The sequence below is a fragment of the Adiantum capillus-veneris genome, chromosome 14 (assembly GCF_014529385.1).
Source record: "Adiantum capillus-veneris isolate H3 chromosome 14, ASM1452938v2, whole genome shotgun sequence".
Taxonomy (NCBI): domain Eukaryota; kingdom Viridiplantae; phylum Streptophyta; class Polypodiopsida; order Polypodiales; family Pteridaceae; genus Adiantum; species Adiantum capillus-veneris.
Window position 1 is genome coordinate 128,714,956 of NC_140944.1, and position 24,929 is coordinate 128,739,884.

The window sequence follows — 24,929 nt, forward strand, 5'->3', positions numbered from 1 at the left end:
GCAATCACTAATGAACCACAATGCATATGGAAAGACTACTCTCTAAGTAGTGTCTGACACCCACAATCTGCTAGCTGTCTCACTGAGATTAAGCTCTATCTTAGCTAAGGAACATAGCGCACATGTCGTAGCGTATATGCTACACCACTGTGCAATGACAAGAAAACATCTCATACATTTGTAATATCAAACACCGAACCATCGACAAAGTGCACACAACCAAAGCTCCCACTAGAGAAGGTGCTAAACCAATCACAATGTGGTGTGACGTGGAAAAGTGCATCCTCATCTAGCAACCAACATGGAGAAGTGTCACCTCTCAAAGACATGTAAGCACAAGGAACGCTAAAAGAAAATGTAACATCACAATGCCTACACCTTCACTAGCGTATGAAGCCACCTCTCTAGCACGTGTCAAAACCTCATCTCCATCTCGCATACATCTCCGTTGCTGTCTTATATGTCTGAAACAACGGTGCCTAATTTGTCCTGCGTGACCACAATACCAATATCGCATATATTTGCTAGAATGAGACCATCGTCTCTCACGAGTCATCACTATAGACTCTAAAATTTCACACATGCCTGCAACCATAAGTGAGTGTCAAGAAACTATGGCGAGAAAACCTCGGAGAAATCCAAAGTGGAAGATAACTCGCAAGATCGATGCTCACATATGCATGAAACCAGCTTCACAATATGGTATCTCTACAAGCATACAATCTGGGACAAACAACTGAACCAAGAGTAAAGCGCATAACCATATACGCAAGTAGTGAGCAAACTAGCTCAAAATGCATCCCACAAGAGAAACTGCGTGTTAAAATTTGTGAAACCTATGAGACTGACAAAGTATGTAGCCACACGGGCATATGCATTCCTCACTCCTGCGAAAGTGGGTACAAGGCTGACAAAACCTGTCAAAAGTACGAGTCAAAATCGACCACTAAGCCATCAGAGTAAAACTATAGATACGCATGAAACATGGCAAGAATCTGGGAAAACTCCAGTAGAGTTTTCCCTGAAAGTTGGGTAAAAACTCAAAAAATCTCATCAGTACTTCATAAAGCATAGACGGACACTCTGTGTCTCAATAAACATATCACAAATGGTATACATGCACTATGACTGGCAAAGTCTGTAGCCAAGCGAGCATATGCAATCCTCACTCCTACGAGAGTGGGTACAAGGCTGACAAAACCTGTCAAAAGTGGGAGCCAAACTCAACCACTACACCATCATAGAGTAAAATTGTGGATATGCATGAAACATGGCGAGAATCTGGGAAAAATCCGATAGAGTTTCCCTTGAAAGCTGAGTGAAAACTCAAAAAATCTCACCAATACAGCATAAAGCATAGACATATACGCAGTGTCTCAGTAAACAGATCCACAAATGGTGTACATGCACTACCAAAACCCTGGCAAACTGACTCGTTCCTAAACGAGTGGCTCTATGGACCTATACCTATCCAAAAACGCTATAAACCTGTGAACCTACTATCTGCAAACTGTCTCTAACTCAAGCTGTATCCACAAATGCATACATAGCATAAACTGTACAAAACAACGTGCTAAAACCACTCTCTGGAATGTCCCACACAATCATACACAGTCTGCACTGCAAGAAAGTGCAACCCGTGAGCAAAACATTGGAAATTTGGTGCATTACCTCATTAGTCGAAAAACATGTCGATCGAAAACCAAACACAAAGCACAATCAACTAGCTGCATGTGGTTGAAATCCTCGTTCGAGAGCTGCGCTCACAGGAAAAATTGCTCTGAAATGGTTTGTCAGAGCCGCTATGCGTTGGTGTGTGCCATTGAAGCTGGAAAATGGGAGTACCGTCGAAGTCAAAACTTTGTGGAGACTACCTCAAAGCCGGGCCACTTTGGATGGGGGATAGAGGAGAGCTGATGCTGCTCTCACTCGTCAATCTCCTACTGTGTGAAGGTCGAAAAACCGGGGGTGACTAGGGATGGCAGTTAGAGAAAATCTGCTTTGGAATGGTGAAGGGAAGAAAGCCAATGGCGAGGCTATGTCGGAGATCCCAACCGCTCTTGCTTGAGGCCAAGAAAGTGGTCAATGCCACCTTCCATCGTCGGACAAAAGCACTCGCCAATGCCGTAGCTGTCGATGTCGTGTCGCAGAGGAGAACCAAAAGTCGAGAATGCGGAATCGCCATGAGGAGTTGTCACCAAACCCGTAGCCACAGGTGCTATTTCACGGCCGCCAGAGGAGAGAAGTTGAGAATGCGGAATCACTGAGAAGGAGTTGTCGCCAAACCCGTAGTCGCAGGTGCTGTTCCACGGCCGCTAGATGAGAGCCTAAAGTGCTCTCTCTCGCTGCTCTCGTGTCGATGATGAGCTCCCAAAGGGAATCTTCAAAAGGCGAGTCTTTGTTCTGTCACTTGCTACCGAATGTGTGTACACACACTTTAGGAGAAATTAAGAAAAAGTTTAATTTTTCCTTAAGGCTGTACAACTTCCTATCAATTTGTGAACTGAGGCCTGTGTGCGTGTGGATCTTTTTCACACAGATTCTCCCATCGGGTACTCCTCGCAGCGCTACACAAGTGCTCACGGTTTTCTCTCAGACGTGCAAATCTTGCCAATGCTTTCAACTCCTTCCTTGTTTGACCTGCTAAAAATTTCCGAGTTGCCACCACTGCACTATCTTCAATGGTTCGATGTGGTTTGCCTTGCTGCCTAAGCTAGGCTCTTTTTGTTAAATTTTCAACAGTCAGTGAGCTCTAACACTACAAGTTTTCGATCTTTTCACAAGTTGAGAAAAAGGGCCTTTTTTCCACCCATTTTCACAGTTCATCCAAGAATTTTGGGCCACGTGTAAAACTTTCACAATAATAAAAATAAGATTCTCATGGGAAAAGCAAACTTTTTTATAGCAAATGTGAAATTTTTCATTCAATTTTGGAACAGTCACAGCGGCGTGACTGTTCCAAGAGTGAGAATTTTTTTTTCCAATAGAAAAGTAGCTTTTCAGCTTTGGTTTTTTCACGCTTGGGCGTATAAAAAAAGTCGTTTTCTCACAACGTGGGCGTGAATCGCGTTTTTCCCGCTCGTTTTCGCAGCTGTGAAACGATCCAAAACTTGTAGTGTAATGCTCACAATTCCTTGATTATGAGCTTTTGATTTTGCTTTCGGTTGATGCCAGTTCATCTGCTTCCCCGAGCTGCTGATCTCCGCTTGATGTGCCCAATGAAGCACACTAAGCCCAATCTGGATTGTGCAACAATTTTCTCTTTTGATTGATTCTCTGTAAATCCCTCTTTGCTTTAAGCTCATCCCGCCTTCTACTCTGTAGATTCGACCTGCTCTGTTACCTTACAGATCTTCATTTGAGCAGAGACTCCCCAAGCCCGAGAGGGGCTGCACACGATGGTAGTCTAAGATCTGAGATCTCGCCTCACGTTTGTCCGGTCCTCACCAAAATGCTCCCATCTGGTTCCGCCAACCGCCAAGCTCATATTCAGCTCAGGCTAGCCTGATTCACTAGACATCTGCGACAGTGAGTCAGTGTTACCAATTGGCTCAGGTTTATCATGCATCTCCTCAACTGGGCTCTGAGTCTCTTTACTTTTCTCACCAGGAGGTCCAATTGGCACAGTTGGTTCCACTTGCACCTCCATTGCAGTGTTATCCTTCTCTTTATCTGCCACCCCTCACGTCCCATCCTATTTCTTGGTCTCTACTTCCATTCTTGCACTGTCTGTGGCATGCTTGACCTCCCTTGTGACTTGCCTCCAAGTTGTCATGATCTTTGAAATAGGGATAGCTACCACCTCGAGGAAATCCCTAGCATAGTGCCCAATTCTGCAGCACTTATAGCAAGCATTTGGAAAGAAAGCAAACGCTAATTCCTATCGGTATGCTCCAAAACTCCCCATGTTCAAACCCATATACTTAGGGTTACTCATATTCCATAAGATACATACCTTAATGTCCAGCCTTGACCTTATTCGTTCCAACTCTGGGGTGAATAGCACCCTGCCCAGCAAGGAAGCAATAGAGTTAATATGACTTTGAAGCCAAATAGGAAATCCCTTGAGCGTGACCCACATCGGGCAAAAGTTCATGACTTCGTTGTTCGGACAAAACTCATGCTGCACAGAAGCCTTTCCCAACTGTAGTAAATTGACAGATCACATTCTTGCTACTGGTTGCCGTTGTCGTCCACTCCCATAAACCTTGGGATGTCCTACATTGGTTTATGAAATACAACACAAGTGAGCGTGCACAACATATCTCAAGGCTTCAAATTGTGGCTTTCGAATTGAATTATGCCTGGAACACATAGCCATCTTCCATCTTGTTCTAATCGCCCCGTGTAGGATATCTTTTGATATTGACCTAGTGCCAAAGACTGAGGGCTTTAAAAGATTCTCCGAACTGGAGGTGTTTGCATCCGAATCACTCGCCCTTTTCCTCCCCTCCACCGAGGATACAAAAGTTATCCCCCATCTACCAGGATCGGATGACCCCCTGCCGTCTTGAGTCCCCGACCCCACCCCATCGGGGTCCATTCCCCCGACAGGTTCCATGCCTACTAGGAAAATCCCTCACGGCGGCTCAACACTACTTGTTCGTACCACATTGAGCACGGCTTTGCCCAACAAGTGACGCGGGAGTGCAAGGCCCCCTTAAAAGCCTGCATTCATTCATACACTGACCTAGTGGCGAATAAAATTTTCACTTGTTTGTAAAGGGTCTTGTGCTTGCTTACATGTTCAATCTCACCTAGGGATTAACTCAAACGATGTACTCACCTCACGACTAAGTAACACCCATATTTAAGAGGGGGAGGCAATGGGATCACAGGCGGAGAAGCTTACCCGCGAAAGCAGAGGAGATCGTAGCCGCAACAATCAAATAAAAAACTAAACCTAGACGGGCACTAAACCTGGACAACCTGGGAAATGCATAATACCTCACAATATAAGGCCATAAAAATGACTAGGCATACATGATGCGTGCGTGGGTGAGGTGGTTAGCCTATGTGATCCTCAACCTGGACTGCAAGGCCACCGGTTCAAAACCCAGCAGCGCGCCTCATTTTTCTCGCTGGCTGAGTTTACTGTGCCTTGCTTTTTTTTGCGGCCGTGTTTACTGCGCCTCGAGATCCCGCCCCTCAACCCGGACCGTCGATCCCATTACTCCACCCCGCATTTAATATGGGTGTTACTTAGTGTCAAGGGTATACTCACAAACACTTGCTCGTTCCCCTCATTCACTTTCTTAAAAGCTTGTCCTCATGCTTGCATTGGTCATGTGCTCAACACTCACACTCCTTAGCTTGTTCAATGACCCAAACATTGACATGTTAGCATGATTCTTTATTAAGACATCAACAGTGCAACCCACATCAACTATCACAATCACTATCCATTACGCATCGACTAATTTATTGTCTTTTATTGTATGATTCACACATTCATTAGCATATTACAACACTCTCTTATTTGTTTGCTCCTAGTTGGCTCGCTCAATGTCTCACCACTCAATCACTCATTCATGTAATTGTTCATTTTTAATGCACTCATACACTTGCTTGCCTATTCTGTCATTATTTGATATATCATTATCACCTCAATGGCTCGCTCGATTGATTTCGGCTCACTTACTCACTCGTTTCTTGCATGCTTGTTGACTTGCTTGCTCACATTGATTTACTCACTCATTTGGATACCAAATGAGTCATTGATTGCATGTTTCTTAAGGGGACACCCACATGACAGAGGGTAATTGTTTTTTAGCTACCCCCTCCTCCCTTCACTAATTGCACAATATAGCAAGTTCATAACGGCTTCTTACATGAAAGGGGATTGAAGAAAGCCATGCTGCATGTTGTATATAGAGACAAATATGCATCATACATACCACTCACATTAGTAGAGCCTTTCACATGACTTTGTAGGACCATTATGAAAAATATGAACCCCAGTCCCTAATTATAAGAGATTAAGACAAAAAATGTATGTGACTTAGGAGACAAAGGCCATAGAATGAGGGTATTCTCATAGGATTATTTTAAGGCTATTACTCAAAACTTCTCCCCAACCTATATGTATACCCAAAAATCAATGTTTTCTCTCACAATCTCATTGCTAGACCTGCAAAATGTCAAACTTCCCTCTTTTTTTATTTCTCTTCAAAATCACTCCCCTCTCTCTCACTCCTCTCTCCTACGTTTTAGCACACACTCTTCCTCCTTCCTCTCCTTATTGCAGGTCCACTCCATATCTCTCCACTCCATAACTTTGTTGCAGCTTCCCCCCCCCTCATAGCTCTCCACTCCATAGCTCTCCTCTCCACTCCATAGCTCTGATGGAGCTCTCCATCCCACATATCTCCACCCCCATAGCTCTCCTCTCCACTCAGTAGTTCTGCTACAATTCTCCATCCCATAACTCTCCATTCCATAGCTCACCTCTCCAATCCATAGCTCTACTACAGATCCCCACTCCATAACTTTTTTTTTCCTGAGAAAAAGATCCTTTTATTAGTTAATGAAACTGCCCATAGGGCTACAACCACCTCTACAAGAGAGGGCTACAACAATCATGAAGGGGAGACTCTCCCAATGAAAAAAAAACATATGTACAATGAGGCTAAATCAAGAGATGGAAGGAGGGAAAAGCCACATAGGTAGACGGTAGTGCCATTTGAGCACACCCTCGACCATGGTGAAGAAAGGCCCAGGGCGCCAGAGTCGAAGGAAAGCCTCTCTATGCTCCCGCATGCGGTCGGAGCTGCCCTAGTGTCTCTCGAATTGTCATTTGAGAGTCTGAAAAAACTCTAGCCAAAGATCTCAAACAGTCTCTGCTGGTGGTATAGGGTGATCTTCGAAGATGCGAAAGCAGCGGACCCGCCAGATGAACCAGAGTGTCAGGCCGTAAATGAGCTCTCAACACTCCTCTCTCTCACTGCACCACTCCTGTGGAGTAAGCTCTGTAGCAGGCTGGAGTGTAGGCCTACCCCCTGCAACACAATCATCCTATTGGTGGAGGACATCTCAAACTGAGGCGCCAGGCCCATGAGAGTGGACCAAGCAGCTGGCCCCCAAGTATACTATCGAGCTATGGAAAGAGCTGACATGAGCCGAAGGACATGAAGCCAAACCTGCTGTGCTAAAGGAAAATCCCAAAGATAGTGGCGCTCACTCTCCACAGGATGGTCGCAAGCTGCACATGCTATCGAGAGACCACAATGTACAAGCCATCTCCCAACTGCTGTAGCCCGATGTGCAACCAACCACTGGAACAAAGTGACTCACTACGGCTGGCTGGAGTCCTACAACCTCGCCCAAAAAGCTGACAAGAGATGATTTGTGAGACCCTTTTGCTGCCAATGAGGTGCTGCAGCACGACAAGCCTCTCTCCGTGCTGCCAGTATGTGACGTCCAAGATGAAGAGTGTACTGAAAGAAAGGGACACCTGGGTGGTCGGTTGAGGAGAAAGGTTCCCTCCAAAACCACTCCCAAGGATTCCACTGCACTCGTACCAGTGGACAACACTCCCAAGCCCAGAGCCTCCAGTGGCCAATTGCAAGAGTGGCTGGGTCAGGATCTATGACACAAATCCTCCCACAAATGACCACCACTCGGATCCTCTGAAAACAACACTCTGCCACTTGTCGGGCCTCTACTGAAACTCAGTGTAAGCGTCCCTCACCATGCAGCTCAAAAAACAGGGAGGGAACAGTCTCTGAGCAAGCCCAAACTGTGATGAGAACCTCAAGTCGCGTGAAGGCCCCCATCCATCTGGGCGCTTCTGACTCGAGAGGCATGAGCCACTCAACTGGTACTGCCTTTGTGATGTCCTGACACATGCTATGCACCCCTCTCATGTCCTGTAGTTGGATGCTTTGAAGCTCCTTTGACAAGCCTAAGAACTGTAGCCAGTCAGGTGACTGGACCCTCTGCCATGGGACCCTAGGAAACATGAGGCCTACTACCAACCAAGTGGCCTCTCTGAGTGATGACCATGGGGTTCCAAACAAGGGACTATCTTAGGTGCTCCTCCATGCAAGTAGGTTGGTGCGGCTCCAAGAGTCTCTGCAACTGTTCCCAGGATCAAAGAAGGCTCACAGCAAAATGGTCCTCTAGTCTCCTGCTCAGGCCAACTCTGCACATCTTTGTGAAAATCCATATGTTGGAAGGTATCCAAGGGCCTCTAGCCTGAGGCACTCTAGCTCTAAGCCGCTGAAGAAAAAACTCCTTCCCGGGCTCCTCCCCTGGAAGTAGTCCTCTAACAAAAAACTTCCCAAAGAAGGGCTTTGCTCTGCTCTGCTGTGCTCAATCTATGACCCCCAACCCCCCCCCCCCCCCCCCCGAGAACAAGGTAGAGTGATGACCTTCCATGGCACTTTGGCCCGGGCTATTTGAGTGTCGCACCCTAACCAAAGGAATTTCTTGATCAGCCTCTCTACCTGGCTGATGCAAGAACTAGAAAAGATCCAAGAAGAAGTGATGTACCACCTAGTAGGCAACAAAACCTGGTTGGCCACTACAACTTTGCCTGCTAGAGAAAGTCGTGTGGAGCTCCAATGTAACAACTTCCTCCTAATGGGCAGAAGAAGGGGAGCAATCTATTGCTCTGGAGACAAGTCCAAGCAACTGGACAGCCCAAGTATCAAGCTATAGTCCCTGGGGGAATCTAGCTGAAATCCTCACTTGGCATCCAATTAGGCGTAGGAGCACTACCAACTGAGAAAGCCACTGTCCTTCTCCAGTTGATCAGTGTGCCTGATGCACAACAAAAGGTCTGAATAACCTATCACATCTGTGAAGGTTGGCCTCCTGGCCATCCAAGTACAAGGCTGAGTCGTCTGCAAACTCAGCATCCAGTAGCTCATCTCCCCAGATAGGGAGCGCTAAGCCATGTAGACCAACTTGCTGTGAAACCAAAAACCAGCTCATCGCATCATCATAGAACAGAAAGAGGAAGGGGGCAAGAGAGCAGCCCTGTCTGACCAAACGTGTGATCATGGAACGGTCACTTCTACCTCCTGAGACAAAAGTACCTAGCTGTGTGCCCGTCTGTACAAAGTTGACACACCTCTGATCCAAGAATTCCAAAAAGTCCTAGTCAACTCTATCATAGGATTTCTCAAAATCGAGAAGAAGTATCACTAGATCCTCACCACAGAGCCATGCAAGGGCAGAAGCCTCCCAAAAAGTAAAGATGTTGTCTAGGATACTACACTCGTGGACAAAACCTGTCTATGTCCTGTGTATAATTCTCTCTAGGAGTGGCTAAATCCTCAACTTAAAGCCTTGGCAAGAATTTTGTAGGCTGAGTTAAGGATGGTGTTGGGCTGCCACTATTGAATCTCATCCAAGGAGCCACCCTCCTTGGGAATGAGGTAAATCAGGCCCTCACTCATGCTGTCAGGCATCTCTCTTGTGTGCAGGATGTACTGAAAGGGGTTGTAGAGATCTAAGCCACACAAGTCCCAGTACTCCAAGACAAAGATGGGAGTCAAACCATCCTCAGCTAGATAGCTACCATGGGGAAGTTCTCTAAGGGTCGCGTGTAGCTCCTCGAGCTAAAGAGGCAGCTCAAGTCTCTAGCGCATCTCCTTAGTCACAAGATAAGGCATTTGTGCCCACACTTGCTCTCTGCATTCATCCTGACGCTCTGACAAGGGCTTTGCAGACAATAGATCATGGTAAAAATCAATAGCAACTGCATGCATGTCCTTTGGCTCTAAAACAGCGGACCCATCGGGCCTCTTCAACTAGATAACCTTGGCATGCGTATGTCGGGGTCCCACTGCCTCAAAGAAAGTGTCTGTCACTCTGTCACCCACCTGGGTCCACTAAGATGCCTGTCGATAGAAAGCAAACTCATGGCACCTCTCCTCTGTGCTGGCGAGCTCCTTGCGAGCCTGCTGCAACTGCTCCTCCAACCAAGGACTGTCTAGATGTTCTCATGCATCCCCTGCAAGGAAGAAACACCGGGTTGGAGACACTGCTCCTCATCTCTCGCTGCAGCCAGGCGAGTGGAAGACTCTTGGAGAAATAGTCGACTAAGCTGAGCAAGTCTAGAGGCCACTCTGTCAACAGGAGAGTCCTGAAAGTCTAAGCCCTCTGTCCAAAGGGTCACCACTCGCTCTTTGAGCGCAGAGTCTAGGAAGACACTCTCTAGGATGCTTAGCATTGTACTCCCCCTCCTCTGTATCTCTGTCGCTATGAGGATCACTGGTGCATGGTCAAAAAAGAGATCCCAGGCAGGATGCAAACTGACCCACCTGAGTCACAGAAGTGGTCACTAGTGTAGAGCGATCGATCTGAGATAGATTCACTCCTTCCACTCTATGGTCCGAACGAGAAAAGGGTAGGAAGCTGTCAGGTGGCCTCACAAATCTAGAATGTTGCCACACATCTGAAACCCGTAGAGCTATACATAACCTCTCCCAAGCTGCCAGCTCAACTCCATACACAGTAGATGGCTACCTCCAATCCTGTCAGAGGGATCCTCCAACATGTTGAAGTCACCCCAATGCACCATTGCTTTGCATGCGGCAGAGCCTCAACAATTTGAGAGCAAAACTCTGCACGTACATTCGCCACATTGGGCGCGTAGATATTCAGGAAGCCCATGAGGAAACCCTAAACCTGCATTGTGATCCACTCAACCCTTCCTGGCACAATAATCCCTCTGTCCACAATGGCATGGTGCAAAGAGTCCACAATAGTCATACATACTCCACCTTGGATGCCTCCAGGTCCAAAAGTAGCTGACCAAAATGTCTCATATCGTCCATGCAAAATCTGACCACATCGTTGAGTGCGGCTCTCACAAACATGATGCTCCTGTACCATAATAATGTCAATCTCACCACCCACAAGGCATCTCTAAAGCTCCTTACACGCAAGTGACCCCTCTGATGCTGAAACTGGGGCCCTAATCCCTGCACATTCCATAAGATGATTCTCATGGAGTTAGTGAGAGAAAAGAGATGCTGCCGCAACAGCCAACCTCGCTATCTTTGAAACCGGTTTGGGTGGGGAGTACTCCACATCCGAACGACCTCTAGAAAAGTGCGAAAGAAGTGACTGTCTTGCCCAGGCCCAAGCAGAGCATGCATTCCAAAGGTCCCATCCTTTGTCCGAGAATCCTCATGCACAAATACATGACAAGGACATTGAGTGTCAGCAAACAAGTGCGCCACAATGTGTCTGCAACCCACTGCATCCGGAGGCGTCACACCGAACTTGGCCAAAGGCCACCAAAGTGTCTGCATCAGATCTGTCACCCCTAGGTCCACTGTGTGGTGTGAGAACTCAGTAGCTTGAATTTGGAGCAGTCAAGGACTGTGTGCTGTCCACTCGCTAAGATCCCTATCACACAGCGGAAAGGAGAAACCCACTGCTGTGTCTAGAGCCTCAATGCCTCTAGCTGCAAGAAAGAGGACGTGGACTCAAAAGCTAGCCTCGTCCAGGTCAGGAGAAGAGTCACCCAAAAACCGAGTGAAGCTATAGTTGAAGAAGTCCCAGTGTCTTGATATGTCAAAACCTTGAGGGACTGCTGCAAAGAGAGAGGCCTGCACCAAAAAAGGCCGCCTCAAGTGGTGCTGTCCCTCTGGATCCACACAGATCGTAGTGAAAGCACTAGCAAGAGAACGCCTCATGGCAAAAGCGTGTCCTCAACCTTGCGCCTGAGGAGGAGTGGAGGAGGGTTCAGGAGATGAGGCTGTGAGCCCCATTGGGGAGAGAGGAGGGACATGAGGCAAGTGTGGAGGTGGGGGAGGAGGCGGGATAGGCAGAGTGGTAGCATCTGAGGAAGGAGGAGGCGGTGGTGGAGGAGTTGAAGTGGGCGGGGCCTCCTCAGGCGGGTCCTGCTGAAGGGGGTCAAAACGGTTTCGAGTCGGAACCCAGTGCTGTTGAGCTACAGAAGGTCGGCCACCAGGGGGAGCAGTGGAACAAGCCCACCCCTGTCGACAGTGGCTAGGCACCTACTGCCAACCGTCACTTGTTTGATCACTGGTCTCTGTCGAGGTACCAGCCTGTGTGTCCTGTGAATCTGGCTGCTTGGCTTGCTCAGCCTTGGGAGGCTGCGCATGCGCTGTGGGTCTAGGTCTCCTGCGAGGACAAGCCTTTGACAAATGGCCCATCTGCCTGCAAATGAAACACTGTTTGGGAGACCCGAATACTCCAACTATTTATGAGACCCGAATACTCCAACTATTCGTGAGACCCGAATACTCCACACTCTGTATGATCCATGCCCCAGTCACCCGAAGCAGTAGTACCACCTTGGGGAGCGAGTGTGTCTCGCAAAAAAGAACCTACACAATAGGTAAACTTGCGTCCTTGGCCACAAATTAAGCTGTAGTGGGAGGAGACTCCAAAATTGTCCCGAACATGGAACCAATCCTGGGGAGAAGAGGGAGGTACTCTCTCCTCAATCCTAGGAAACAGACCAAAATCGGCAAGTCTGCCTCCTCCTCGAGCACATTTGTAGTAGGTTCAAAACCATGATGTCATCGTTGAAAATAATCTCGAGCTGCTCAGATGTCGAGTGGGCTCATCAAAATCACCTTGGTTGTCATATCTACAGACTCGAACTCTACCTGGTAGTACCCTCTCCTGAGGATCTAGACATCCGTGATCTTGCCCACATCGGAGAGAAGACGGACCTGTAGTAAATCTCGAACCTCACCCCGACTAGGCCGAGTGTGAATGATCTTACAGATAACCAAAGTGGCTTGCAAGCGCTCCACTTCGGCCATCAAGCTCGCTTGCTCTTCTGGCAAAAGAGCAAGTCAAAGGGTCGGCTCCGTAGTGAGCAGCGGGGGGGCTTCAGTGGAGTCCCTTTGAGGTGGAGCAGAAGCCGCCATTCTATGTCTGGTGTTGAGAGGGTGGTCGAGGGCGTTACTCAATGTGAGTTGAATTGAGTGAATAGGGAGGCTAACGTCATGAAGAGGGAGAAAGGGACGTGTGAGGAGGGTAAGAGGAGTGAGAGACGAGTGAGGAGGGGGGCTGGCAGGTTGCTGCAGGTAGCACGAGGCGAGCGTGGGGGGGTGGTGGGACCTGTAGGTAGCACAAGGGGGCAGGGGTTGGCAGGATGTTGCAGGTGTGGACGAGGGGGCATCACATTGAGAACAAGCGGGGGGTTGCGCCACGCAGGGCAGAGCACGCAGGGGCTGGCTGAGAGGTTGCACGTAGGAGGTGAGGGGAGATGAGGCTACACGAGGGTAGGGAGGGCAGCGATGGCGACGGGTGTGTGTGCAACAATAGCAAGCTTCGCGTGGATGATAGCTAAAGTCCCTCCATAACTCTCTTGCTTGAGGCCATTTTTATTCCCCTCGCCATGGAGTTAAGTGACATTACAAATCTCCCATCCACAACAAGATCACCAAGTTTGAAAACGATGTCTCTACACGTTCGGCTGCCAGCACCATCAACGCATCATTACTTGCAAACTGCACAACAATGCCATGTTGAAGGTCACACCAATGTGGACCTTTGGGTGCATTGTTGCCTCTATACTAATGATCTAGCCATCAATGTGTATCCAACATTCAATAGCCTTGCTTCATTCTTTCAGTATGTAGGTAGAAGGGAGCAAGGTCTTCTTGGATACTGCAATCAATTGTCGACTATTGGAGCTCATAGCGCACAATGGCCTTTGCATCAATGCCAACTTCTTTCCCATACCACTAGTGGATTGCGCAAAAGGATTTTTCATGCAAAGGAGGAAGTAAAAACTCTTAATCTATAGGTGGAAGAGAAGGATGCTAAGATTTCCAAGCTTCAAGATAAGATCCTGCATCTTAAAAAGATGCCCTTAGGTACAAGGGAACATAAGAGGAGCTTAGAGACTTTAGCCCCCAAAGGTGGTGCTAAAAAAAGAAGGGTTACAACTACAAGGTGCATTTTGGTATGCTCAAATTTGTGCTTTAAGTTTCTTCTATGGTAATGTTTTTGTCCCTTCTTGTAGAAGTTTTATCCAAGAGCTGTGTGGTGGCCACAGACAGGCAGATCACATCCATTTGCTGAGTTTGTGTCTTAAGAAATCAGATATTGTAGCCCTTCTACGAGCACCAAATGCAAAACATTTGAACAATGTTGTTACAAAGGAGGTGATGTGAAAAGTTTCAAATCTTGTGAGCGATGTTGATGTGCAGAAAGCTTGTGATGAAGTGGGAATTAGTACTAAGGACTAAATTGCGTTATATGGTCTCCTTAAGGATGCTTTAAGGGAGAGAGAAATTACTAAGAATGTTTTTCCTTTACCACTTAAGGTCAATCTTGCAAGAAGGCTTAGAACAAGGATGTGTACTTTTGAATAGGGGACTATTTGCACATAGAGGAGACAATGCCTTCATCCTTCTTTACCAAGCGGTCAAAAGGAGTAAGGAAATGTACCATTGCAAGTGTAGATGCAAATAGTGTGGACAAAGAGTGAAAAATGAGATTTAGAGATTTTCATTTTTAAAAAAAAGTTTAGGGTTACTTTACGGATGCCCATGAAAATGGAGGGAAAGCCACCCTATCCCCCGCACCCCGCTTTTCCCCCTTCTCTGTCTATCACCCTAGTGTGGTAGATTGGCTATGCCATTTCCCTCTTAAATAATAGGTTTTGAGTTTAACTCTCCTCATTTAAGGTCTCTTGAGATAGTTTCCTATTGCGATGTTAATATTCTCTTCTTCTCTGGTGCGTTTGTGTGTGTGTGTGTGTGCTAATAAAAAGAGGAAAATGGTATAGCCTTTCTATCACCCAAGTGTGGTAGTTATTCCATTTTCCTCTTTAGTAACAGGTTTTGAGTTCAACTCGGCTCATCAGATAGATATTTAAGGTCTCTTGGTTTAGTTTCCTACGACGTTGATATTCTCTTCTTCTTCTTCTTCGTCTCTTTCTAGGGGAAAAATCTATAATTAGGGGAACAAATAGGCCCCCAGACTCCCCCTACTACCCTACCATTTAGAGGGTATAGTGTGGCCACCACCGTCTTCCTATTGGTCCATGCTCAATCACCCCTTAAGCTAAAGGGCCCTTTTGGGGTTCATATTTTTTTGAGTACATACTCATCATGATATATAGATGGTGATGTTTTTGATTTGTTTCCATAATCATTTTTTTGGTTAATTTTGGTATCTATTTATTGGTTGATAGTATTCTTTCCTAGATTTCTAATAACAGTGAACACAACCTAATTTGTAGTATATGGAAGCAATGAAGTCAACTAGAATTTTCCTTATTCATATAACTTTTCCTTCTAAGGTGATTATAGTATATGGAAGCAATGAAGTCAACTAGAATTTTCCTTATTCATATAACTTTTCCTTCTAAGGTGATTAAACTACGAAGTCTGGTGTAAAGGATGCCTTTTTGAGAAGATTTTTCCTTCATTTTTAAGATGTCATCCTAGCAATTACACCAATCATATGGGGGAATTTCTTTGCATTTTGAAAACAAGGACTAATGGATATGATGCTTTGTTTGTTTTCCCCTTGGAATGACTATATAGATATCAACTTTTTGATATTTTCAATGTCTGCATCTTTCTTCACTAACACTTCTGGCATCATCAAGGGTAACCAATAAAGGTGCATGTTTATCCTTAGTGTAATGCACTGCTTTTCTTCTCCAATGTTCTAAATTTTAGCTATGATTTCGGTCTTGTGACTCTATGTTTGGTGCTTTTTAAATAATTTGGTGAAATTTAGTCTCTATTTGAACATCCATGTAATATTCCTCTACTTGTCTTTCTATTTGAAACATAGACTAACTTGGTTACCCTATGAAGTTAAATAAGCTGCCGTTTAATTCATGCATGCAAAAAATAATACACACACCCATGATGATCCCTTGCCTTGTTCAAATAACTCATCTCTAGAAGACAAATATTAACTTATGTGCCGCCATAGGACCTTTTCATGATTTAGAGAACCTACGAAATTTGAACAATGAATTACGTGATATTGGTAAAAATAATTATATGTCCATTCTTATCTTCATATGCTCAATACAATAAATGCTTCTAACTTTAGCTAGGAAGGTACTTGTTTCATTTAAACATGAGGGTGCATTCTCTATGTATAATGCCCCTAATAAAAGTATGTATCACATAGTCCTCGTGAGTTATATCAATTTTTTTTTTGTGGTGCATTTTTCAGTTGAAGAGATAAAAAAGATTGCATCATTAGGAAGAGGATGGGGTTTAGGAGGGTCTCTTTATTTTCCATGAGTTTATGGAGGTAATTAACATTTTAACAAATAGGTGTGTGCCATGTGTGTAAGAATGGTGGGTGTGTAAGAGATGTGTAAGAGTGGTCCAAGGATGCACTTTTCCCTCCAAAAAGGAGGTGGACAATTTAATGATTTTTGGCCTTCCATAAATCCCACATATGATCTTTGATTTGAGTGGAGATTATATATCGGTAATCTATGTGTCGATCTCTTTCCATAGATATGCTACATGATATAGTTTTACCTGCTAGATTTAGAATTTTATTTTTGGGGAGAAATTTGAATTTAAATAAACTAGCCGTTTGGCCTATTTGAGTTCAAATGATGTCCTTTGATTACTTTCTTAATACTAAATGTTTGAATTCCTTAAACTTCTAAATAAAGAGGCCCTCCTACACCCCACTCTCTTCCTAATGCTTAACTTATATTTTCCAGGAGGAGACATCAGACTTGCAAAGGATACAACATTTGTTAGGTCTCGCCTACCGATACCAGCGGGATGGATGCGAAAGCCAATCATACCCTATGTGGTATGTTCTTAAAGTGGACTATTTTAGACATCCATTTGCATTAGAATGTCTTAAACCATCTTTTGTTGAAAACATCATCGGCATGAGAGTAATGATTATAATTAAATAGTAATAATAAATCATAAATCCCAATAAAAAGAGCTAATTACATGTATCTTTGGGTTATTTCAACACTTCATTCACCCTTTTGGAAATTAGAAAGTGGGATGTAAATGCTCTTTAAACACCGTTCGGTATTATAAGACACTTACATCATGCTCACACAAGCATGTCAATCTCTTTCTAGCATTTTCCTATATGGTTGCACTTAAATAGCCATTCAAGAATAATTGAGAGTCGTTATCCTTTTAATTGCATTTACACGGTTAGACTGATGTGAGAAAGCGATCCTTATAAATTGCTATCTACAAATACCCTTGAATTTTGGAAAAAATCTCAAACTATGTTCCCTTATCGTTTTCCAAAAAATCCTTAAATATTGTTGAATTTTGGCAATTCTAAATTCCCAAAATACCCCTCATTAGTGTGACAAACATTTGCAAATGCTTTCCTTTTTGTAACTCTTTGTGGGAAGATTGATTTTTCCTCAGCTGTATATTATAGAACTAGGATTTGGATGGTATTGTGGGCTCTCAAGTTGAAATAGCTTATTCCTAGTATACACAAATGCCTCTATTGGTGAGAATTCTCATCTATGTGAAACTTAAAGATAGATCTCTATTGTAAAAAAATACTAAACTATGGAGCAATTTATCTAAGATTGATACAAGGGTATATTGAGAGTCTTTGAAATTTGAGAGGTATTTTTCAAATTTCCTCAAATTTTTAGATTAATAAGCACGACCAACAAGTGTGAATAGATCTTCAAGGTGTCTTGGGAGATGGGTGGGGAGTGACGATTTGTATCTGTTCACAAGTCTTCAACTCAAGAATTCATAATGAGAGAGAGAGAGAGAGAGAGAGAGAGAGAGAGAGAGAGAGATTATGGAATTTTCATGCAGGTTGCTTTCTTTCGCCAATTCTTTCATCCTGTCAGCGAGACAGATTATATCACCCTTCGTAATGGCTTCATCATGGTAGATTGTTTTGTGTGTGTGTGTGTGTGTGTGTGTGTGAGAGAGAGAGAGAGAGAGAGAGAGAGAGAGAGAGAGAGAGAGAATTCTAGGATATATGTTTGAAAGAAGTCGATCTTGAGCTATATGTGTGCATTCTATTGAGTTGAAACTCTCTTTCTCTCTCTCTCTCTCTCTCTCTCTCTCTCTCTTTCTCTCTCTTCCTCGCCAAACTCCCAAATCCTAATCAATTTATTTTGATGAAAATGAAACAGAGTCACACACCAGGACATTTAAGTTTCAATTTTCACAAGTACATAAGGAGATCCTTGCAGGATGATTTCCAACACGTTGTCGGCATCAGGTTTGATCAAGTTTTCACTGTAGCGGAAGACACACACACACACACACACACACACACACACACACACACACACACACACACACACACACACACACACACACACACAGAGAGAGAGAGAGAGAGAGAGAGAGAGAGAGAGAGAGAGAGTCTCTAAAATGAGTATTCGTGTGCTCATGTTACTACATTGATGTTTCTTTGATACATACATACATGATATTTGTATAACATAGTATTTTGTGTTGTTTTGCAGTCCAGCACTATGGTTGTTTGCGTGCATATGGTTATTGGTGAATGTAGAAGGTAAGTGAAATAGGCTTGCATATTCTCAGATTGATTAACAAGTATAGGCCCAATATTCTATAATAGAGTAGAATATCGAGCATGATAGGGCCTGAATTTGTACATGTATGCTGTCTTCTGCCCTGTGAGTTTCATTGGTGTCAATGCCTCCATGTCGCTCTTGCCTAATGGTAGGTGGATTGTTGTTTGCTGAGTCAAGATATCAGGGAATGGTTGTGTCTTTTCTCGGAAGGTGTACCATGTAAGTATGTAGGTGAGTCATGTGCGCTTGATAGAAGGGTATATCCTTTTTTTTTGCAAAACTCACAATTGTGAGTGAATTATATTGATTAACCCAAAAAATTACAAGGTCTTGTCATATTCTTATTGAGCCATGACATCATCCAGGGACCAAAATTACATCGGCTATCAGGGCAACCACCCCTACCAACCTCCCCCCTCATCCTTGATACACAAGGTCCATTATCTTGTCTTTCTGAGATCTTTTATTTACCGATGGCCAAGATTTTCCCCCGTTCTAGCCATTCCATCTGCTGACAACAAGGAACAAGTAGTCCTAGACCAAACCTCAGAGTGTTTCTTGTGCCCGAGCGTCCATATTAGCACTTTGCTTTCTTGTATAATTTCTACGAAGCTTGCCACCTCAAAACCTCCTTCAGACACATGGCGGTTCGTTGTCTACCATACATTATGTAAGAAGAAGTATCTGACTATTTGAGTGCTGATGAGGAGGGTGGGACTACCTAAATTCTTACCTCGAAGGAATAGGTCAATCTTGAAAAAACTAATTTTCCATGTTCTTTGGACCCACTTGCATATTTTCCCTACAAGCCCTTTGATAGTTGGGCATTCCATGAATAGGTGGGCTAGATCTTCACTATACAACGTGCACTCCAAGCATTGATAAGACCCAATCCCTCTCTCCTCAATCTTCACCCCCGTTGATAGAGCACCCCAAATTACCTTCCATAAAAAAACCTTCATGTGCTGCAAAACATTTGGCTTCCAGATGTTCTCCATTACTTGCTCCCACCTTTCCTCCGGCCATTGTTTTTTCCATAACTTGTTAAGGGGCATATACCAATTCTTCTTATGCATCATTGTCTGATAAATGCCTTTAGGAAGGGGTTTCCATAAGAGACTGCTCTTGGGCCATTTCTAGGCATTCCAGTCAAAATCCTAATCACAGATTGGCATCACTATATTGTCAAGCTCTTTCATCACTTTGTGGACAAGCAAGACCTCCAAGCTATTAAGTTGCTGGATAACCAGAAGGTCAATGGTTTTCCAACTCTTGTTGTCACTGTCCTAGAAGTGCCCAAGTTGATTCAGACCCTTATTATTTAGCTTCATGGCTATCTCAATCCAATAGGAAATTTTTGGCAGATATACAACTTTGAAAATCCAGGGGGACCAATGCAAAATGGAGTTCTTGAAGTATCTGGTTTCTTCCCCCCACTTTAAGACACCTGCTACTCTATTGCATTTTCTTACCAATTCTCTTGAGCTACCCCCCAGTCTTAGGGTAGACCACGTTGCGGCTAACAGTTTGTCATGAACCTCCACCCCTCTCCACTTTCCACCTTTCGAGCCAAGTTTAGCTGCTTCTATCATATCTCTGATCATGACAGCCCAAACTTGATCCTGTTTAGCCAAGGAAACAACAAATTTGGTGCAACAAGCTTCTGCATGGGCCACATGGTTGATAATTCCGAGGACTCCTTGATTCACCGACCGAGCAACTGACTCCCAAAGGGCTCATTTCCATGGCCTGGAGGATTTTGTGTTGTTTTTCCATAAAATTCCTTTTACTGGTTGTAAGAACTCTTTCTAGTGACACTTAGACATCTTGAGAAGCGGACTAGTGAAGCCAATGTAAGGAATCATCAAGGCATTTATCACTTTTATCAGACTTGGGAATGGGAGAAGAGAATACTCCCACCCACTTATTTTTGTTTTGATTTTTTCAAGCACCCACTCAAATCTTTGCTTGTGAGTTATGTCCACCCCCAAGGGGGCTCCTAGATGTTTGACGATATTCCCTTTTGTGACAATCTCCCCTGACCAGTCAGACGGGTCAAATGAGTCATTTTCCGATAGGGAGATCAGCCTTGACTTCTCTATATTACACTGGGACCCCGAAGCTACCGAGAATATTCGTACAACCTCCAAAGCTTTTCTGAGGACCTAGGGGCACGGCTTCAAGAAGAGGAGAGAATCGTCTGCAAAAAGTTTTGCTAGGAGTTTTCTATTTCCTGGTAAAGCAAGGCCTTGCAACTCCCCTCGTTGCACACTAGCTTCGAGCATCGTGATTAAAGGATGTGATCCTATGGCAAAAAGCAGGGGGGCGAGAGGGCATCCATGCTCAATAGACCTTATGACGTCAAAAGAGCCCACAATTCTATCGTTGAATAGGAGCTCTGACTGGATTCCAACACCCAGTACATGTACCAGCTAACATAGGAGAGGCCCAAAGCCTAGAGCTTCCACAACGGCTTCTATGTATGAGCTATAGTTTTCCACTTATATGAGGGGTATTTTAATTCAATTTATTTATTTTTTAACAATTTTATGAAGAAAGAGGGTAGTTTTATTCCAATCACAAAATGTGTAAATGAGGTTTTTTATTAGGCTCTGCTCACACATGATATTGAGAATTTTGTAGGCGCACCCCTTTGAGATCCTTCCTTGGAATTTATTAATTCTAGGGTATCATTCTTTGAGTTTGAATTGCGAGACACTTAGCTTGGTTAGCCTTACCAGATGGTTTAGTGTGAGGGTCTTTCTCATAAGTTCTTATTGCAATTTGACACTCATATCTTTGTGAGGCTAGCAAAGCTTCTTGTGTTATGTATGCCTTGTGAACGGTTTCTTACAATGGATGGAATGTTGACATTCAAGATATCTTGCACATCAATTAATGTTGATTACATTGGTAGATGATTTGAGCCACCAAAGCATGATAGGTCCTCCTCTCTGTCACATCTATTCATAGTTTTTTATCTACTATCATTTGCAACTTTGTGCTTATTTAAGTTGAAATTAAGGGTTTTTTGTTATGTTTAAACTTTAGGGTCTAGAGTCCGATCTTGTACTTCCTTTGAGCTTATTGCATAGCCCAAAATTTTCTAAATATGTGGAAGAGTCTTAATGTGAGATGTGAGTGATCAATTGTTCATGACTCATGTGTTTACCAATTTTTTGTTTGATGATTATTTAATTTTGCCATATATATATTACATATATTGCCCTATACTCATACATTACTAGTGTATGATAGAATCACAATAGAATTTGTCCAATAAAGGTTATTTGTATATAAACAAATATATGCTTGATTGATTTTCTTTGTCTTTTCTTCTTTGCATGCATAGGGTGGGAAACCAAGCTTTGGACAGCCTTCATTGCTTTGCTTGTAAGTATACAACATGAGTTTTTGATGTTCTATTAAGCTTTGATGTCATTTTTTTGGTCAAAGTTAGTGACTCAAATGACTTGTTTAGATGAAAAATTCTAAGATTAGTGATGCAAATGATTTTTTTAGAAGACGGATTTCTATGATCTTTTTTCTCTATTAATTTTGTTTTCATGAGCAGCTAGTTTTGATAGTGGGCACAAAATTGCAATTTGTCATAACCAGTATGGCACTTCGATATCAACAAGCACACGCTTTGACATTGGGTGTTCCAAACATAAAGCCAAGTGATGACCTTTTCTGGTTTAACCGCACGCGTTTCACCCTTTGGTGCATTCACTTCATACTTTTTCAGGTTTGCCACATTGATAATCATACATCCAATTAATTGTCATGTACGTTGAAGATATTTGGTGGCTATTATTTAGTTTTTGCATTGCACCAAATATTTTTTGTTACTAAGTTGATTTTTTATTATTGGCAGAATGCCTTGGATGTATCTTTCGTACTTTGGATTGCAGTAAGAGCCTATTTATCAACCCTGGGTCATTTTCTAGTATGCAAAAAACATAATTAAATGAAGCAATGGGATTCAATTGAAATTGGAAAACCAGCATGTGCTTAAGCATTTGTGGAGGGTTCTTTGTAATTGATTTAATCACAAACTAATTAGCAGATTCACAAGAAGATTTAGAAAATTTCTCATGTAGGAAAATGGAGTCTTTTCTAGTGTTTTTCTTACAATGATTAGCATGACAAGCTTCTAATCGAGAGGCAGCGCATACCTAGCTAGGTACGATTGGGGAACGGGACCACCGCCCCCCCCCCCCCCCCCACCGTGAGGGCGGTCCCCTACCCCCAATTGTATCTAGCTAGGTATACAGTGCCTCCCTCATAGAAGCTCATGATGTTGAGGTAAGTCACAATGTGGGACTTAATTGTGAGAATTTGTCCAAAACTTCTTGTGATTACTTAATACACTTAACCTTAACCTTTTTCACGTGTGTGAGAGAAAACACAATCCTATGGCATAGTTTTTGCACTAAAATTCCTTAGTAATATATATGTCAACTTTGTTTTCCAGTTCAGCTTCTCCGGTGAAAATTGTGTCAATCAAGAAAAGTATAAGCTCATTGTACGACTTATAGTTGGGTAAGAATCATGCTCTCCCTATAATATGATATCATATACAAAAATGAATGGTGAAAAATGCATGATTATTTCTTACCTATGTGCATCAATGGAAAATGCAGGTTTGCATCGCAAGTTATATTGGGACTTGTTACATTGCCAAGCTATGCCATTGTATCTCAGGTCAAATTACTAGCCTCTTGCATGCATTGCTCTAGTGTTTGTGTTGTGGAATTTTGGGTGATAATATTGGCTTAAAAGTAGTCATTCTATGAATTAGCTATCCAATCAGTGATGGTATATTGTTACCAAGGCTCAAAAATAAAAACTTGGAAAACATTTTAAGTGAGAAAGATTAAAGGTTCTTTGCCAAAATTAAGAGGTATTTAGACAAAAATACACTATGATTACCAAGGTTCATAGGGTTTTTCACCTTCAAAGGTATATTTTAGAATTTGAAGGTGAGATTACACTAACCTATTTTTTGAGCATTGATTTCTATCTTTTATAATTTCCTTGAGTTGGGTATCATAGGAAAATACCAGTTACTGATAGGAATATTCAATATCTTTGATGATTTTCTAGTGTTGGGTATCACGAGAAAAACATCCTTCATTAATAAGAGTTGTAGATATTTTTTTCACTACCATGCTAACACTATATATAAGATCTTCATTGTTTTCTAATCCATAGAGAGAATAGAACTTAATTAGTTTGTTTTGTGCAAGTTACTTTAATATAGAACATATTTATGCGGTTATACTTATGCATGCATTTTGGCTATATGATGTCTACAGATGGGAACAAAGCTAAAACGGAGTATGTTTGAAAAGAACATCCAAGCGGCCATCATCCAATGGCACCAACGAGCTAAAGAGAATATCCACCATGAAAGTGATGGATTTTTGAGAGATCATCATCAAAATCAAGACCCTGGACAATCATACTCACCACCTGTATCACACGTGGAAATGACTAGTCGTGTCTAGCTAACTTGTCTACCCAAAATTAATATGCCAATGTTTTGAATGAATTCATGTAGCTGTTAGAAATTCCACTATTGCTAAAAGAAGTAGCCTTGTTAAATGTCAAAGAAAGACAAATGAATTGCAAACCATCTCCTTTTGATATGGTTGAAGTATTACAGCATAAGTCGCACAATGCGGGCCTGCGGTCCTGCGGAGGTCTGGACATTGCGGATCAGGAGTCATGCAGCGGCTATGGCGGCAGTTCTTCACAAGATATCATGGGTCAGGAGGAGTGTGTGCACCGTTTCCGATCTACGCTGGAGCAGCGGTTGTATATGGGTGGCATACCTGTCTTTGATGTATTTTACCCTTATGTTATCCATTACATCTGCTGTGTAGCTCTGTGCGTTCGGATTACATATGAATGAAGCAGGAGGTGTTTTGTGCCTGTGTACTGTGTACTGTCTTCTATCCTATTTCTATGTGTTTGATGTTCACATAATGTAAGGCAGTTTGCGGGTAATCATTCTCGTAATGCCTATTGCTGCTATGCGGACAATAGCCATTAAATCTAGAGACCACGATGCGTGATGGACGACCTGCGATGAATATGCATGCGCACTAGGTCGCAGGGTCCGCTGGACCCTGTGGTTCCAATTGTAGGAAGACGTCGGAGTAGAGGCGGTTCGGATGAATTTTTTTTTACTTCAACGTAGGCTGAGGAATCTGTATCTCCATCACCAAGCTCGGTGTGTGGTAGGCGGTTGCAGCGGGCGAGGCGTACTCCACGCAGTCAGTCATGTTCTCGTGTCCTATGTTCACCCTCACCCACACAGGTTGCTCCACCACCGTCTCCTGTAATTAGTCCGGGGGTGTCTCCGCCACTGTCCCCAGCTCCTAGTGTTCGACAGCTTTTTTCGAGAGGAGGTACAGTTGGGCAAGGGATGATG

General features: G+C 43.6%; 1 protein-coding gene across 2 annotated transcripts in view; it reads left to right on the forward strand.

The window, feature by feature from the left end:
- Window positions 1–24,427, forward strand: part of LOC147443109 (MLO-like protein 10) — a 73,903-nt gene extending 49,476 nt beyond the window's left edge. Inside the window, exons 6-15 of one of the 2 annotated variants that reach the window (XM_086529034.1) lie at window positions 16,655–16,749; window positions 17,751–17,825; window positions 18,077–18,165; window positions 18,416–18,465; window positions 21,840–21,880; window positions 22,062–22,235; window positions 22,365–22,400; window positions 22,965–23,032; window positions 23,134–23,194; window positions 23,809–24,427. In XM_086529034.1, coding sequence (XP_086385160.1) covers window positions 16,655–16,749; window positions 17,751–17,825; window positions 18,077–18,165; window positions 18,416–18,465; window positions 21,840–21,880; window positions 22,062–22,235; window positions 22,365–22,400; window positions 22,965–23,032; window positions 23,134–23,194; window positions 23,809–24,000 — 881 coding nt within the window. In that variant the 3' untranslated portion in view covers window positions 24,001–24,427. The remainder of the gene's footprint in view (window positions 1–16,654; window positions 16,750–17,750; window positions 17,826–18,076; window positions 18,166–18,415; window positions 18,466–21,839; window positions 21,881–22,061; window positions 22,236–22,364; window positions 22,401–22,964; window positions 23,033–23,133; window positions 23,195–23,808) is intronic. The other variant, XM_086529035.1, reaches the window with a different exon arrangement.
- The last annotated feature ends 502 nt before the right edge of the window (window positions 24,428–24,929 follow it).